Here is an 18,360-nt window from a genome sequence, read left to right as displayed (position 1 = left end):
GAGGTCAAGGGCAGCCGCGGGCAAGGGGTGGAACTCGAAGAAGGGTATGGGGAAAGAGGTACCGATTCCATCCCACAGGGCAGGAGGCAGAACTGCACGTGCCAAGTTCCGGTCCACGCTCCCTTGTTCCAACAAACTTTGCTGACAAAACTGAATAAGCCCTGGCCGGTTGGCTCAGTGGTAGAGCGTCGGCCTGGCATGCAGTAGTCCCAGGTTCGATTCCCGGCCAGGGCACACAGGGGAAGCGCCCATCTGCTTCTCCACCCCTCCCCCTCTCCATCCTCTCTATCTCTCTCTTCCCCTCCTGCAGCCAAGGCTCCATTGGAGCAAGGTTGGCCTGGGCGCTGGGGATGGCTCCTTGGCCTCTGCCTCAGGCGATAGAATGGCTCTGGTTGCAACAGAGCAACGCCCTGGATGGGCAGAGTATCGCCCCCTGGTGGGTGTGCCGGGTGGATCCCGGTGGGGCGCATGCAGGAGTCTGTCTGACTGGCTCCCCATTTCCAACTTCAGAAAAATACAAAAAAAAAAAAAAAAAAAACTGAATCAGGCCTGACCTGTGGTGGCTCAGTGCATAAAGCATCTACCTGGTAATGTGAGGTTGCCTGTTCGAAACTCTGGGCTTGCCTCGTCAAGGCACATATGGGAGTTGATGCTTCCTGCTCCTCCCCCTCTACTCCCTCTCTTGCCTCACTAAAATAAAAAACAAAAAACAAACAAACAAAACCAAACAGAATCAAAGATTACATTATTAAGAATTTCAAAATGATGGAAGCACAGCATTAAACTTCAAGTGTAACCAGAAAACAGAGCTGGATTTGGGGTTACTTGCCACCCTTAATGCCAATAAAGAGAGCTGAGGATGGAGTAGGTATAAGGCGTGTCCTCAAATTGCAGCAACTTGAGAAGGCAGGTGACTCCTGTCCAAAAGAACTGCCTTCACACTCTCCTGGTGCTGGTGGTTTTTATAGGGTTCAGGAGCAAAAGGAAAAAAGGGAAAAGTCCTTGCAAGTAGTCACATAATATGCAAGATGTGGGGTTTCAACTGCAGAGATTTCTCCTCTGTAAGTTCTTTTGATGTAACACAGGCCCAATCCACATGGTCCTACCTGCTGTCCTTGGTAAATCTTCAAGACAGCTGGGGTCAGGTGTCTCCCAGGAACAGCTGGGACCTGGCACCTCAGGGACCATCTCCCTCTAGGAATTATCTGTGAAAAGACACACGGTTTTCTTAGGATACAAAGTAAAGAGTTAAAATTGGTGAACTAAGTTTCTGATTAATTTATAGACTTTAACTTTTCACAGCAAATCCTGTGGTTAGTCTTTTACAAACAACTATTGTGATTTAAACTCCCCTAATTGTTAGGTCCCTCTCCAAGGTAAGCTATTCCTGACATTCCTGCAAAGGTAAACTTTTTACTACATTTCAAAGTAAAGGCCAGGGAGCCATTAAGAGAGAAAATAGCAGCCCTGGCTGTTTGGCTCAGTGGTAGAGCATCGGCCTGGCGTGTTCAAGTCCTGGGTTTGATTCCCGGTCAGGGCACACAGGAGAAGGACCATCTGCTTCTCCACCCCTCCCCCTCTACTTTCTCTCTGTCTCTCTCTTCCCCTCCTGCAGCCATGGCTCCATTGGAGCAAAGTTGGCCCAGGTGCTGGGGATGGCTCCATGGCCTCTGCCTTGGGCAATAGAATGGCTCCGGTTGCAATGGATCAATGCCTCAGATGGGACTCAGATGGGCAAAGCATCGACCCCTGGTGGGCATGCTGGGTGGATCCCGGTCAGGTGCATGAAGGAGTCTGTCTGTTTCTCTGCTTCCCCGCCTCTCACTTCAGGAAAAAAAAAAAAAAGAGAGAGATAGAGAATAGCAAGCAGACTAACTACAGTGTGTATAAAGTCATGGTGCACTTTTGATTGGTCACAGGAAAGCAACAAAAGATGATAGAAATGTGAAATCTGCACCAAATAAAAGAAAAACTCTCCCAGTTTCACACCTATTCAGTGCAGTTCGATGTGGGCTCACGCACAGATTTTTTTAGGGATCCTTAAGTAGCTATCCCGTATAGCCTCTACAGAGTCGTCACTGACTGATGACCTACCAGAACGGGGTTTCTCCACCAAACTGCCGGTTTCTTTCAACTGCTTATCCCACCGAGTAATGTTACTCCTATGTGATGATGCTTCATTATAAATGCGTCGATATTCACATTGCACTTTGGTCACGGATTCAAATTTAGCGAGCCACAGAACACACTGAACTTTCCTCTGTACCGTCCACATCTCTACTGGCATGGCCGTGGGCTGCTCCTCTGTATATACAGTGTTACATCATCATCTGTGCATGCACACATGCTGCCATATCATCCTACAGCAACTGGGAGGGTTTTTCTTTTATTTGGTGCAGATTTCACATTTCTATCGTCTTTTGTCGCTTTCCTGTGACCGGTCAAAAGTGCACCATGACTTTACGGACACACTGTATATTCTAACACTTACCTATCTCCTATTCAATACAACTAAAAAGCTACTGGCCCTGGCCGGTTGGCTCAGCGGTAGAGCATCGACCTAGCGTGCGGAGGACCTGGGTTCGATTCCCGGCCAGGGCACACAGGAGAAGCGCCCATTTGCTTCTCCACCCCTCCCCCTCTCCTTCCTCTCTGTCTCTCTCTTCCCCTTCCGCAGCCAAGGCTCCATTGGAGCAAAGATGGCCCGGGCGCTGGGGATGGCTCTGTGGCCTCTGCCTCAGGCGCTAGAGTGGCTCTGGTCGCAACATGGCGATGCCCAGGATGGGCAGAGCATCGCCCCCTGGTGGGCAGAGCGTCGCCCCTGGTGGGCGTGCCGGGTGGATCCCGGTCAGGCGCATGCGGGAGTCTGTCTGACTGTCTCTCCCTGTTTCCAGCTTCAGAAAAATGAAAAAAAAAAAAAAAAAAAAAAAAAGCTACTGTCAATGAAGCCAGATTTCTAACTTTTGGGCTCCTCTGTCACCCGGGTGAGGTCCTGGGTGACAGTGTACCTAGGCTGGATGCAATCTGTGCAGGTTTGCCCCTGTGCTATGGGTTGGAAGGACTACGGCTGAGAGCAGTTCGTCGGGGAGACTGATTTCCCCACCCCTGGTCAGTGCACAGAGCGTTGCTTCAGTGGCCAGCAGGACTTGGCTGAGCTATCTATGATATTGTTTTCATGAGAAAAAAATTACAGAAACAAAATAACTGACTTTTCCATGACTCTTTGTAATAAATAAGTTGGGAATGGACAGTAATTTGCTTCTTGTCATTAAAGAGTTTTTAAACTCGATGGACTAAACTAAAAGCAAAAGAAATACAACAAAAACAAAGAAACAAACTACTTTATTTAAACAGTACAGTATGTCAAGGGTTCTAGAAGCTCCCGGGGCAACATAATGAGCTATTCTCACTCTCAATGCTCCTTCTTCCTCACTTTCTCTCTCTCCTCTTCTTTACAGACATGACAGGCACTGAGTTTAGGTTTAAAGATGAAATTAACGTAATGTTTTTGCATGCCATGCTAAGAAATGTTGATTATAATGAAAATATCATAGCAAACACATTGGAAGACTAATTTTGCATCAGGGGAATGTCTGTACAAGATGTATGATCTTGCCCTGCAGAGCTGACTTCAATATGTACTCTTGTTCTGTTAGACATCTGTGGGGCAGCTGTGTTAGGCGTGCTGGTGGGGTTACCAACTGCAAGCCTTTTGCCTGATTGGTAGTGAGTGTGTGGCTGTGCCACGTGTGTATGGACTATATAAGGCTACGGGTGCTTGCCCTCAGGGGGACTGTGGATGATGGATTGCCTGCCCACCACTGTCAGGGTCCATTTTGCTGTTTGTTTGTCTGAAGGGCAGTTTTCCCTGCCTGTATGCTTATCCGCCATTGTGAGACTCCATTAAATGAAACGGCCCAACGCTTTTCCGGCTCCGCAGTTTTTCTGTCGTCTGCCCAAATCCAACGTGGACCTGCCTGGCCTTGGCCACCAGCATTACAACCTCCTAGGGACTTTTCCATATGCTGACAAGTGGTTTTCTGTGTTGACACTTGAGGGGCAGCTGTGTTAGGCTGGCTCACGGGGTTACCAGCTGCAAGCACTTTGCTTGATTAGTGCGTGAGCACGTGGCAGCGGCGTGTGTGTGTGTGTGTGTGTGTGTGTGTGTGTGTGTGTGTGTGTATTATCTATATAAGGCTATGGGTGCCTGCGCCCGAGAGAGGTGAGGGTTGCAGGTGCGTGGATTGCCTGCCCACCACTGTGAGGGGCCGTTTTGCTGTTTGTTTGCCTGAGAGGCAGTTTGCCCTGCCTGTGTGCCTGTTCCCCGTTGTGAGACTACTAAACGGAATGGCTCAATGCTGTTCCAGCTCCGCATCGCAGTTTCTCTACCGTCTACCTGAATCCAACGTGGACTTGCTTGGCCTCGGCCACCAGCATTACAGCACTGGAACTTTTCTTTATCACGGACATAAAGTATTGCTTTCCCATATAAAGGAAAATAGTGTCATCTATGACATCAATACTGTTATATATTGAGTAGATGTTTTGAAGTCAAAGTAAAGAGTAAAGTATATGACCAATATCATGTCAAGTAGTTTAGAGGTGGTTTTATTCTCTTTTATTTATTCTCTTTTTTTCCGTAGTCTTTCCTTACAGAGCTAAATTTGATGTGAACTCGAGTTCCCCTGACCGGAATCTGAAAGGAGGCTTGCGGGTTAAATTGGGAAGTAAATCACAGTGAAAGAGGACTAGTAGTTGACTGGTTTGCCTCCAATCTTGTTTCTGCTACTTCCTACAGTGTGACCTTGTGCAAGTTACTTAATCTCTGCTGACTCAGTGTGGAGCAGCTGTGTTAGGCTTGCTCACTGGTGTACCAGCTGCAAGCACTTTGCTTGATTAGTGCATAAGCACCTGGCAGAGCTACGTGTGTATGGCTTCTATAAGGCTATGGTGCTTCTATAGGCTATCGGCGCTTGCGCTGGGGAGAGACGGGGGATTGCGAATGGTGGAATGCCTGCCTGCCTGCGCACCACCGTGAGGGGCCATTCTTGCTGTTTGTGTGCTGGAGCAGATGTTTTCCCCAGCCTGTGTGCTCATCCGCCGTTGTGAGACTTTATTAAGTGGTAATGGCTCAACTCTTTGGCTTCGGCAGTTTCTCTACTGTCTGCCGGAATCCAATGTGAACCTGCCTGGCCTCGGCCACCAGCGTTACATTTAGTTTCTTCAATTGTAAAATGGAGGTGATCACAAGGCTGTGGTGAGGATGACGAGGCGTTCTATTACTGTTGGTTTGGAACAAGTGTTATAGACACGGGTATATATTGTTCCCATTTGCTTATGTGTCACTGGACCGTAAGAAACAGCCATAGGTCTCAATTATCTTGACAGAATGAAGGACCTTCCTTTGGGTCCTCTGGTTGTCTACAGAGCAAAGAAAGGTACAGGCTGGAGCAGAGCTGTGTCTCTGACCCCCCTGCCCACTCCTCCAAGTCTCCTGAACCAAATTAGAGTCAAAGGAGAGAGCCTTAGGCCTAAATTACTTAAATAATTGCTTTTGTTCTTTGCTTCTATAGCCACAGTAACAAAGAATTTCCAGTAGACTTTTATTTCATTTTATTTAATTTAAACCAGAATTAATTCTCTTTCTAAGAGCAAAGTGATATAAATTACAGTTGACTTAGTGTTAAAAAAGCACACAGTAGTATAGTGAGCTCCAAACAAAGCGACGGGCGAACCTGGACCACCAGCTCTCTAAACTTGGGCGGCTCGCTTCCTCTCTCCATGCCTGAGTTTCCCCATTCATCACAAGAACAGGGCTGTTCTAGAACACGGTCCCAATCTAGAGTCTCTTTCCCGCCCCCGCCAAAAAAAAAAAAAAAAAGGAGTAACCAATTTATTTCCTTTAACACTGGAGAAACCTGTGGGCTGGAGCGCGGGACACCGTGGGGGCCCCTTGGGGCCGCGCGGTGGGAGCAGGTGCGGGCGGAGCGCTGCGCGCGCTGGGAGCGTGTGCGCGCCGCCCCGCCCCGCCCCGCGCCGCCCCGCCCCGCCCCGCGCCGCCCCGCCCCGCCCCGCGCCGCCCCGCCCCGCCCCGCGCCGCCCCGCCCCGCCCCGCCCCGCCCCGCCCCGCCCCCAGCCTGTGCCGCCCCCGGGGGTCGCGGCCACGCGCAACAGGCCGCGCCGGGTGAGTGGAGCGGTCCACTGGGCCTTCTGCAGGGTTGGCGGCGGCCGTGCGTGTCCCGGGTGTCGGGACCGGGTGCAGGTGGGGCGGTTGTGGGGACCCTAAGGGCCCCTCCCCGGGGATCGGGCCGGGCGTGTCGGCGCGGCCGGGCCTGGGGAGGGCGCTGACGTGCTGTTCGGGGCCGGGCGCGGCCGCGTGGACACTCCAGGCCTGGCGCTGCCCCGGCCCGGGAGTCGGCTCCGACTGCTCTGGGCACCGGGAGGAGCCCACGTGCGCTGCCGGTGGTCTGGAGACCCGGGAGGAGCGCACCCGAAGTTTGGAGGTGGGGCAGGCGGGTTCAGCCAGCCAGCCCGCAGGGCCGGTGAGCAGGCGCGGCCACCACGTGGGCCGGGCGCCCGCGATCAGGGCTGGCCTGAGAGACAGGCTTGACACGCAGGAAATCTGGGGTCCGCGTGGGGGCGAGGGCCGCGGCGACTCTCGTCCCACCCTGACTTTAAGACTTTAAATGTATTTCTAGAACGGCCTCCTGGCAGTTAGGTTGTCCAACAGGTTAGTAAGACCTGGGTGTTCACTGTTTCCAGGAAGTATAGTCTTGGGAGTCAAAGGGATCTAATTACTCCACTAATTAGCCAAGCCTTTGATTTCACTGGGCTCAAGTTTAAGTGGAGAAGCCTGATTCATTTCACCCAGCTCTGTCTTTTGTCTCTCGGGCTTCATCCTTTGTGTCATGATCACTAAAGTACATGAATGAGGTACAGTCCACTTATTTCTCTAAAACTGAACTAAAAAAATAACTTAATTACAGTTTTAGATCAACAGGAGGACCAGTTTTTCCTCCCTGAATTGCTAGACATTTTTGTGAGCCTAAGCAACCCTGTTCCAGGCAATACAATACATTTCTGTCTCGTAGGGTGTGGTATGTGTTTAACTGAGCTGAGTGTGACTGTCATCGTCTCCGTTAGTGGATCTAAAATTTATGTAGAGAGTGTATGTACTTTATTCATGCGGGTTTTTGGGCCCCAGCTACAGCAAGTGTTAATCCAGTAGGCTTGGTGTGGGCCTAGGAACATACATGCTAACGAAGGTTTCTGGTGACTCCACTGCACTGTAAAATCCTGCCCGGGAGATTATAAAGACACACCGCCCTTCCCAGATTGTTAGTGACCGTGTGTGGCTAAGGTGCCGCTCAGCTCTGACAATCCTGTTGAATACTCAAGGGCCGGGCTGCCCTCACAGGAATGATCCCCACTGAACAAACCATCTCTTGCTTCCCAGCTTGGTTTCCTGTGTAAGGCTTTTGAGATTTTTCTCTAAGATTATATACAAAAGATGAAAAGGAAAAAAATTCAGCAAACATTTCTAGGGGACCTCCTGTGTGCCACACTCTCGGCTAGGTTCTGGGAGTATGCAGTTAGCTGTCCCTTCCCTCAGGAGGCTGTGCTGCCACTTCCTGTCAGTGTGTGTTCCCATAGACATAGGACATTTATAAGGCTCTGGTTAAAACCTCTTAGCTGTAGAATTGGGAATCAGTATTGATTTTCATGTATAGCTTTAATCCTTAAGAGTTAGTTTTTGTGTTGTTTTTTTTTTTAATCTGTGGGCAGTCAGTAAAATATGAACTGAGACTTTTGATTTAATCATTTTATGTTTTAATGATTACAGTCAACTCAAATTGGACAGTTGCTTTTTTAAAAAACTTTTTCTAATTAAAATATAATTGACATAGAACATTATATTAGTTTCAGTGTACAACATAATGATTCGGTATTTGTATCAAGTGCTTTTTAAAAAGCTTGCTTTCGCCTGACCAGGCGGTGGCGCAGTGGATAGAGCGTCGAATTGGGATGCGGAAGGACCCAGGTTCGAGATCCCTGAGGTCGCCAGCTTGAGCACGGGCTCATCTGGTTTGAGCAAAGCTCACCAGCTTGGACCCAAGGTCGCTGGCTCGAGCAAGGGGTTACTCAGTCTGCTGAAGGCCTGCGGTCAAGGCACATATGAGAAAGCAATCAGTGAACAACTAAGGTGTCTCAAGGCGCAATGAAAAACTAATGATTGATGCTTCTCATTTTTCTGTCCCTGTCTATCCCTCTCTCTGACTCTCTCTCTGTCTCTGTAAAAAAAAAAAAAATAAAATAAAATAAAATAAAAAATAAAAGCTTTTTTTTCCCCTGTGGCTTTATAAAAATATTTACTGGCACTTCTGTTTGGGTGGTCTGTGAGGTTTATAGGCAGGCTTGTGTTGGCTGTACTTTTCTGGACAAAGCATTCTCTTGTTTAATGATCATATTTCTGAGATTCTAAGACATGCATTTTTACTTTTTATAGTTTCTGAAATTGTGATGCATTTTATTTTTTTGTATGTTTAGTGTGATATGGAATATCATCTATTCTCTCCATTTCTCAAAGACTGTAAAAAAGAATTATTTTATAATATGCATAGTGCGAGAATCACAGAAATAGTATAGTTTCCCAGTAACCACTAAGCTAGGTTCCAATTGAGACTCAAATCATTTCAGTGTGAACATAGAGAAACAATAAATGGTGTAACTCAGGGGTAGTCAACCTTTTTTTTTTTTCCTTTAGAGGGACAGAGAGAGAGTCAGAGAGAGGGATAGATAGGGACAGACAGACAAGAACGGAGAGAAATGAGAAGCATCAATCATCAGTTTTTCGTTGTGACACCTTAGTTGTTCATTGATTGCTTTCTCATATGTGCCTTGACCGCGGGCCTTCAGCAGACCAAGTAACCCCTTGCTTGAGCCAGTGACCTTGGGTCTAAGCTGGTGAGCATTTTTTTTTTTTTTATTTTGCTCAAGCCAGATGAGCCTGTGCTCAAGCTGGCGACCTCGGGGTCTCGAACTTGGGTCCTCGGCATCCCAGTCCAACGCTCTATCCACTGCGCCACGGCCTGGTCAGGTGGTAGTTAACCTTTTTATACTTACCGCCTACTTTTGTATCTCTGTTAGTAGTAAAATTTTCTAACCACCCACCGGTTCCACAGTAATGGTGATTTATAAAGTAGGGAAGTAACTTTACTTCATAAAATTTATAAAGCAGAATTACAGCAAGTTAAAGCATATAATAATAATTACTTACCAAGTACTTTATGTCAAATTTTCACTAAGTTTGACAAAATAAATCTTTATAAAACAACTTACTCTAGTTAAATCTATCTTTTTATTTATACTTTGGTTGCTCTGCTACTGCCCACCATGAAAGCTGGAATGCCCACTAGTGGGCTGTAGGGACCAGGTTGACTACCACTGATGTAACTTTTGGCAATATAAGTAGTAAAATGTGTACATATATATATATATATATATATTTTTTTTTTTTTTTAATTTTTAATTTTTTTAATTTTTTGTTTTTCTGAAGTGGGAAATGGGGAAGCAGAGAGACAGACTCCCGCATGCGCCCATCTGGGATCCACCCGGCATGCCCACTAGGGCGCGATGCTCTGCCCATCTGAGGTGTTGCTCCATTGCAACCAGAGCCATTCTAGCGCCTGAGGTAGAGGCCATTGAGCCATCCTCAGCACCTGGGCCAACTTTGCTCCAATGGAGCCTTGGCTGCTGGAGGGGAAGAGAGAGACAGAGAAGAAGGAGAGGGGGAAGAGTGGAGAAGCAGATGGGTGCTTTTCTTGTGTGCCCTGACTGGGAATCGAATCTGGGACTTCTGCACAGCAGGCTGCTGCTCTACCACTGAGCCAGCCAGCCAGGGCTGAAATGTATATTCTAACAGCATTTGTTCTGCAGTGCTCGGGTTTATTTGTTAGTGATCATATATAGAAAAAAATGCTTTATATGATTTTATTTTTGACTTAAGTATTCTGCGCACTTTAACTGCACTTCCTGTGGAATGTGCTTATACTGAATTAATATATTGTGCTTAAAGAAAAGTGCTTCACTTGCATCATCCTGCTGCTTATATCTCTTGAATTTTAAACCGACCAATTGTAAGGAATAAGAGATGTACAGCTGAATATGAAATTATGTTTTTCTCGTAGGGTGCTTTCAATGATACAAATCTTCTGAGCCAGTCTATTTTTAAAAATTAAATGTGAGCAAAGTGTAGGGGCTCCCCAAGACCATCACCAGGTTCAGTGGCTTGCTAAGACTCCCAGCTGATTATAGCAAAGGGGACCAAGTACTTAATTGTTCCAGCAACTAGTTAGGATAGCTGCACAGTTGCCAAGCAGGGGAGCTCATTAGACAATCAGTGCCCAGGATGGTTTGTTTGTTTATTTATTTATTTGAGGGTTTGTCACCTAAGCACCCTCTGTCCGGAACTACCCAAACCCCAGACTCCCAGAGGAAAAGCAGATGTTCAGTTTAAACCACATTGTTTGCACAAACAGTTTAGGCACAGTGAGTCACTCTTATCGTTTAAACAGTGGTTGGGACATTCCTGAAATCAAACTCTTCTGATAGCTGACATAGCTGGCCTTTCACAGGCTCGCAGTGCTCTTTGCTAATATGTTTTCATATCTGGGTTCCAAGTACTAGCAATACTTTGTCTTATTCCTTGTTTCTTTGGGTTGAGAAAACAAAATGGTCTGGAAAACTTAACAGGAGTAGTGTTGGGAAAACTGGTGTGTTAGGCATGCTCGCTTGCACTCTGCATGATTAGCGTGTGAGCATGTAGCAGAGCCACATGTGCATAGCTTACGTAAGGCTATGCGTGCTTAGTGTGGATTTGGCGGATTGCTTGCCCACCACCATGAAGGGCCATTTTGCTATTGGTTCTCCTGCTGCAATGAGAAGTAGTTTTCCCCTGCCTATTTGCTCGCCCACCATTTCAAGAATCTATTAAACAGAAATGACCCGACGCTTTCTGGCTCCACAGTTCCTCTACCATCTGTTTGAATCCATTGTGAACCTGCCTGGCCTGGGCCACCAACATTACATCTGGCATAGTTGGCAGGATTGGGATCAGGTCAGTATGGAGCTGCCAACACCCTTGAAGGGTGGGATAGAGGAGTGGCTGTTCTTGAGGGTGTGGTTCTGGTGGCTGCCCTGTTAGGGTCCCTGTGCTGGGTGTTTTTTACATCCTGTGTGGAGAAACCAAAAGCTCTCTGTGAGAGGCAGCATGAGGTCAAAAGCTCCAGGATGAGCAGCAGACTTAGTGCCAGCAATGACACGAACTGCAACAGTTGTTGGAGAAGCAGACCACTTTCAAGAGTTTCAGTTTGAAATACAGGCTGAACAACGGTGCCTGGAACTGGAACAGTCACTTGAGAAAGAATTATGGGTTCATGAGCTGCAATTTTCTCTAGAAGCAGAACATTGACAGTGACAGTTGTTAGAGACACAACTGCTGGTTCAAGAGCTTCAGTTTCAGCTTCATGCTGAGAGCCGGCAGCCACAAGAGCCAAAGTGGTCACAGAAGAAGGAGGAGGAGGTTTCGGCTGAAACTGCCACCAGCAGACAGTCCAGTCAGTAGTCACCCAGAAGGTAAAAATCCAGAAGCAGAAAGTGCCTCAGGGGTAGGCACAGCCTACTCCACAAGTGGTTGAAACTCTATGGTCCAGCCCTACTCCCAGGCGTAGCTGATGGAGTTAGGGGCAATATTCAGGCAGAAACCCAATGAGTCTCTGGCAGCTTGGTTGCTGCATTTGAGGGACATAAGGGTGGATGGCATCATGCTCTCCGGAACAGAAATGGAGAAATTAGCTGCCATTACCACACACTCCTTGAGGCAGCATCTTCAGAACTGACACGACAACCCAGGAGACCATACCCTATTGGAATGGGGGATGGCTGCCATGTGTACAGTCTGGCAGAATGCTGGAGACTTGCCCGGGGCAGTGAGTCAGTGGCAGTCATATACTGAGCTGCAGCAAGTCCTCCAGGAACTAGGTATGAAGAATGCTGCTTTCAACCTGAGGTCCTGTGGGCCAGATGAGGAAGTATTTATGGCAGGGATGGGGGACTTTATTCTCTGTAGCACTCTGTCAGGTTTTTTTTTTGGGTCACTAGTGGCTATCTTGAGTGCATATGTGGGGCAGCCCATCAATACAATTACACAGACAGTGGCAGATTTGGGGCAGGTGGAGGCAGCATGGAACCATAAGGCTGTGCAGGCTGCTGCCTGTGCTGCCCCCTGACTAACAAGATAAATGAGTCTATAAATGTTACCTAACAGATGTGGGTAGATTTGATTGTGGCCAGGGCAGATAAAGAGAAATTGGATGGCAGATCTAATAGAGTCCGGTTAGAGCTTTGGAGGCAGCTTAAGCTGGAACAGAGGTTCCAGCTGCTGAGAAAGCAGGGGAAGTGGGCAGCCCCGGTAGCCGTCAAGAAAAAGGCTGGTATTCAGGTTGCACGGTTGCAGAATTATAGGCTAGAGACAGAGACAGCTGTGGGGAAGGAGGGTCCCTAAGCCCTGTGACTGCAGTTTGAGTAGATGAACGCTGAGGAACCTGTCTAATCTGGATGTGCTGGGGGCTGGAGGCCCCATGTGGGGGTGGCATTCCACTGATCCCCTTCTAATGTGTAGCAGTTGTTGGCCTTAGAAGATAATAGGTGCTTTTTATTTATTTACTTTTTTATTTGTAGCAGCTGCCTCTAAGAGAACTGTCAGGGTGCCCAGACCTTGAATGTGTTTGACCCTGCCAAGCCCTGTGAGCTTGCTGAGGGGTTTGGATGGGGCTTGTGACGATAGAGCACTTGTGGAAAGGCGCTGAGGGCTGTTATCACAGAGCTGTATGGCCAGGTGCTTGTAATGGACTTTCACGTTGGATGATTTATTTGCACAGACAGCTGGGCTGTCTGTTGTGGACTGATCATTGAGTGGTGTAATGGACTGTGGAAGCAGAGACTGTGACAAGAGGGGGACACCAGCCCCCTTGCTGGATGGACATGCCACTTGTGGACAATAATGAGGGACCCTTATGAGGGGGCTACAGCACCTGCGGAGACCCTCCTGCCCTGGGAAGCTGCTCTCACCCAGTTGCAGAGATGCACCAAGGACCCTTTCCTCAATGGACATGGCCCTGGACTTGATAGGCCCCCCACCTATGATGGGCAGCCTTGTTGGCACCGTGGGGTGGGGCTAGAGGTGGGCCTCCAGTTAACTTCTTGGGAAGAGTGCGCAGGGAGACATTGTGAAGGGCACTTTTGTAATGATTGTGCTTTTTGCTATAGCTTGTGCCTTTGTAGTTCTTTTGCTGTACCCTGTGCTGTTTCTGTGATGTAGTGTACACCACTCCTCACATAGGGACCATTGTGGAAGAGACCTGTTGTGTAGATTGTGAGGCGAGCCACCCTCAAGGGTTGGATTGTTGGGGAAACAGCTGTGTTAGGCTCGCTAGCTCGCACTTTGCATGATTCATGTGTGAGCACGTGGCAGAGCCATGTGTGCCTAGCCTGTGGAAGGCTACGGGCGCTTGCCCTCAGGGCGGCTTTGGTGGATTGCTTGCCCACCACTGCGAGGGGCCATTTTGCCATTCGTTTGCCTTCTGCCGTGAGAAGCGGTTTTCCCATTTGCTCGTTCGCTGTTGTGAGAATCTATTAAACGGAATGGCCCACCGCTTTCTGGCTCCGCAGTTTCTCTACCATCTGCCCGAATCCAACGTGAACCTGCCTGGCCTGGGCCACCGGCATTACAAATAAGACATTTCAGCAAATTTTTGTCTCATTGATGACATACTGTAAAACATTAATGTTAACTTTTTTCTAAGCCTAAGCCCAACCTCTCCAATAAACTTTATTAGTTTTCCACCATCATTCTGTTTCCCTTTCTTATGAAGCACTTGATCTGAGCAAGGTAGGTACCAAATTTAGCAACTAAAATGGGGTCAATAGGGAGTTTTGTATTTTGGCATTTCCATTTCCTAATTTGTGCAACTTACATTTGGGTTATTCTCCAAAGATTTAAATTTATAAATGAGTTGTTTCAATATATAACTGTTCCTTTATTCCCAGGCCAGAGCACTAATTGTATCACATTGTAACTGAAATACAGCTTAGTTATCATGACAAAGCAGAAAACAATGTTCTTGCAATTTTGATGGCCCAACAAAAAAAGATACAGTAACATCTTTAAGTTACTGGTTTCTGGGAAAAATTGGTTTTATAAGTACAGATATTTATGACCTTTTTTGGGGACAGAGACTGCGTTAAGAATCTGGTGAAAGCAATGGACTTCCCCCTCACACCAGGGAAAAAAGTTTATTTTCTTTTTTTTGTATTTTTCTGAAGCTGGAAACGGGGACAGACAGTCAGACAGACTCCCACATGTGCCTGACCGGGATCCACCCGGCACGCCCACCAGGGGCGATGCTCTGCCGCGACCAGAGCCACTCTAGCGCCTGGGGCAGAGGCCAAGGAGCCATCCCCAGCGCCCGGGCCATCTTTGCTCCAATGGAGCCTTGGCTGCGGGAGGGGAAGAGAGAGACAGAGAGGAAGGAGGGGGGTGGAGAAGCAAATGGGCGCTTCTCCTATGTGCCTTGGCCGGGAATCGAACCCGGGTCCCCCGCACGCCAGGCCGATGCTCTACCGCTAAGCCAACCGGCCAGGGCCCAGGGAAAAAAGTTTAAATAGAATTATGCAGTTTCTGGAAATTCATATGTTTTGAGTGACATTTCTGAACTGCAGATAGGCACGTGCGTGGTGTGACTGTAGTTGTGGTGTAGGCAGATAGGCACGTGCGTGGTGTGACTGTAGTTGTGGTGTAGGCAGATAGGCACGTGCGTGGTGTGACTGTAGTTGTGGTGTGGGCAGTTCTGAGGGTGCGGAGCGCTTGCCGTGTGGCTCCGCTCGCCAGTGCTGTGGTCTGCGGACAGCAGCAGCGTCACTGCCCGGAGCGCGTCAGAAACGGGGCGTCTCAGCCCCACCTCCGCTCGGGGTGCCCCGGTGACGTGTGTGCCAGTCACGACGGAGGCGTGCTGCGTCAGAGGTTAGTGAGGGCATCTTGTCATGTTGAAAAAGTTAGTCTTCTAAAGACTTGAGTTATAACTGTGTATCTTCAGCCTTCACTTTTCAGCGTTTAATGTTTTTCTTTTTATGGGGGCGAGGTTTCTGATAAATGAGCTGTTTTTAGAAATGAGCTGAGATCTGGAAGCGAGGAGGTTCCTGTGGGTGAGGGAGACCTGGAGCAGGTAGCTTCTTGCTCCGGCCAGCAGCTGACATGGCCGGCCCGGGACAGGTGGCTGCTGTCCTGACCAGCAGATGGTGAGGGGCACGCGGCAGTGGGCAGCTGTTGCTAGCTCTTGAGTCAAGTGTTTGTGTAGCTCAAAGTCCATCATTAGATTTGGGACCCGGTGCTGATGGAAACCAAATTAAAGATATTTAGTTTTGCTGTGTGTAATGCCATTGGTCAAGGCCAGGCAGGTCTACACTGGATCTGGGCAGACGGTAGAAAAACTGCGGAGCTGAAAGGCATTGGGCCATTCCGTTTAATGAAGTCTCACAATGGTGGACAAGCACACAGGCAGGGGAAACCTCTTCTCCGGCACACAGACAGCAAAACGGCCCCTCACAGTGGCTGGTGGGCCGGCGGGCGGGCAGTCTGCGCATCCACAATCCCCGAGTGTGAGCACAGATAGCCTTATACAGGTTGTACATGTGCCTTTGCCTTGTGCTCACGCACTAATCAAACAAAGTGCTTGCAGCTGGTACACCGGCCAGCAAGCCTAACCCAGCTGCCCACACTGTGTCAATGGCCAAAGGTTAGAACTATGACTACGATGCTGAGATTATTGAATTATTTAAATTGGGATAATTACACTTCCTAATAAACAGTGAATTCCACGACTTACTGCCTGTGTACCAGCTTTCCTTTAGATGATTCATAGTTTGGAAGAAACGGGGTTGGATTAGAGCTGTATTGCATCCCAGAGGAAAAGGCATTGACTTACGAAGAGCCCCACGAAGGCGTCATGGTCACGCAGTTTGTGCATAATTTGCGAACACCAACCCGTGTCCTCTGTTCTTTTGGTAGCTGGCACTTCCTCTCGGCTGTCTCCAAGACGGAACGATGCCCAAGAAGGCGAAGCCTGCGGGGCCTGGGACGGAAGAGCAGCCGGTTCCCCGCAAGCAGCTGAAGGCGGAGGCCGCCGGGGGCCCCTCCCCTTTCAACTTCGACAGCCCCAGCGGTTTCTTTGAAAGTTTCATCTCGCCCATCAAGACGGAGACCTTTTTCAAGGAGTTCTGGGAGCAGAAGCCCCTTCTCATTCAGAGGGATGACCCGGCGCTGGCCGCCTATCACCAGTCCTTGTTCAGGCTGTCGGACCTGAGGAGTCTGTGCGCCCGGGGTGTGTACTACGGAAGAGACGTCAATGTCTGCCGCTGCGTCCGGGGCAAGAAGAAGGTTTTAAATAAAGACGGCAAAGTGCACTTCCTTCAGCTGAGAAAAGACTTTGATCAGAAAAGGGCAACAATTCAGTTTCATCAACCTCAGAGATTTAAGGTAACGGGGGGTCCCCACTGCAGAATCTTTCTGTGTATTCGAGTGTGAACGTTTGGCCACAGATCAGCGCAGGGATGAACCTGTGGTTTGATGATGACTCGCCTCCTGCCAGCTCGAGAAGAGGCAGCACCTGTTTGGTCTTCAGCTGCACCCGAAATTAGGAGAGACTGTGTTATCTTTTAGCTACATTGTTAGAAAATGTCCAACATTCAGGGTGGACATGGTTGGGTGCCACAGAGTTGCAGAAACTAAATTATATTGCTGGTTTCTAAAGTTTATCGAAGTAACATGATGCCTCCAGGAGCTGTTCTGTGGGCTGGTTTATGTTTGGCATGTGGTAGACATTTCTGTTTGGTTCGGCCAGTCATTATAACTTAATGCGTATAGCACCGAGGTGGTCAGCTTCTTCTTGAAGTTGCCTCCCTTCATTCACCTCCAGAGCCGTGACCGGAGCACATGCCAGATGCAGGCTCCGGAAGCGATTGCACCAGTGTGAGCGGCAGCCCGCCCCTGTGGCAGTGAGGGCGCGGTCCCGTAGCTGCTGCCCCCGGTGCGGCAGCTAGACGTGTCGGGTGGCTTTGATTTGCAAGTCTGGAGGACCAGCTAGCTTTTTATTTTTTCCACATCAGTGGTTGACATTTGAGAAATAATTTGCCTTCTCTGTACTCAGTTTCTGAGTTTATAAAATGCAGACTCAGGATGAGCTAATATACTTTTGTAGAGCTTTGAGAGCTTTGCGTGACAGGTGGCCCGAACAATCAATGGCCTGTTCTGAGTTTTAGGCACTTTTATCCCCATTCAGAAATCTCCTTCTGGCCCTGGCCCGTTGGCTCAGTGGTAGAATGTTGACCCCACGTATGGAAGTCCCAGGTTTGATTCCCGGCCAGAGCACACAGGAGCAGCGCCCATCTGCTTTTCTACCCCTTCCCCTCTCGGTTCTCTCTCTCTCTGTCTCTCTCCCCCCCTCCTGCAGCCATGGCTCGATTGGAGCGAGTTAGCCGGGCATTGTGGATGGCTCCATGGCCTCTGCCTCAGGTGCTAAGAAGAGCTCGGTTGCTGAGCAAAGGAGCACCAACCCAGATGGACAGAGCATCGCCCCCTAGTGGGCTTGCCAGTTGGATCCCAGTTGGGGCGCTTGAAGGAGTCTGTCTCTCTGCCTCCCTGCTTCTCACTGAATAAAAGAAAGGAAGGGAGGGAGGCAGGTTACATAATTAATAGAGGTAAGCACTTAGAAACAGTGCCTGGCACACAGGAAGTGCTGATGGTATCTGTGGCCTCCCCCCCCATCTGCCTTGGGAAAATCAGGTTTCTTTCTCTCTTGCAGGAACGGGTGGCTCCTCCTTAGGCCCCTCAGTCTGACTTCCACCCTGAAGAGCGGTTAGTGACTGGAGAGAGGGAATCGCTCCGCCCCTTTTCTCCTCCTGTCTGTACCCACTTTCTAGGCCATCACTTCTCTCGTTGCTTTAACTATCAGTTTTGTGCAGGGAATTCCCAAATATAAGACTAGTCCTTTTTGCCAGAACTTCAGACTGAGGCAGCTAGCAGTTTACTTAGAAACATCTCCAGCCTGACCAGGCGGTGGCACAGTGGATAGAGCGTTGGACTGGGATGCCGAGGACCCAGGTTCGAGACCCTGAGGTCGCCAGCTTGAGCACGGGCTCATCTGGTTTGAGCAAAGCTCACCAGCTTGGACCCAAGGTTGCTGGCTTGAGCAAGGGGTTACCTGGTCTGCTGAAGGCCCACGGTCAAGGCACATATGAGAAAGCAAT

General features: G+C 48.9%; 1 protein-coding gene across 6 annotated transcripts in view; it reads left to right on the top strand.

Moving 5' to 3' along the window:
- The first annotated feature begins 6,116 nt into the window (after nucleotides 1–6,116).
- The window catches only part of RIOX2 (ribosomal oxygenase 2), a 40,675-nt gene continuing 28,431 nt past the window's right edge, over nucleotides 6,117–18,360 (top strand). For 4 of the 6 annotated variants that reach the window (XM_066347707.1, XM_066347706.1, XM_066347705.1 and 1 more), the window contains exons 1-2: nucleotides 6,117–6,184; nucleotides 16,124–16,591. In XM_066347707.1, coding sequence (XP_066203804.1) covers nucleotides 16,160–16,591 — 432 coding nt within the window. In that variant the 5' untranslated portion in view covers nucleotides 6,117–6,184; nucleotides 16,124–16,159. Of the gene's footprint in view, nucleotides 6,263–6,612; nucleotides 6,731–16,123; nucleotides 16,592–18,360 lie in introns of those variants that run through there. The other 2 variants (XM_066347703.1, XM_066347704.1) reach the window with 2 other exon arrangements.

This window comes from Saccopteryx leptura, chromosome 8 (assembly GCF_036850995.1).
Source record: "Saccopteryx leptura isolate mSacLep1 chromosome 8, mSacLep1_pri_phased_curated, whole genome shotgun sequence".
In the NCBI taxonomy this organism is placed as follows: Eukaryota; Metazoa; Chordata; class Mammalia; order Chiroptera; family Emballonuridae; genus Saccopteryx; species Saccopteryx leptura.
The sequence above is the reverse complement of the archived record's forward strand: the minus strand, read 5'-3'. Positions and strand labels throughout refer to the sequence as shown.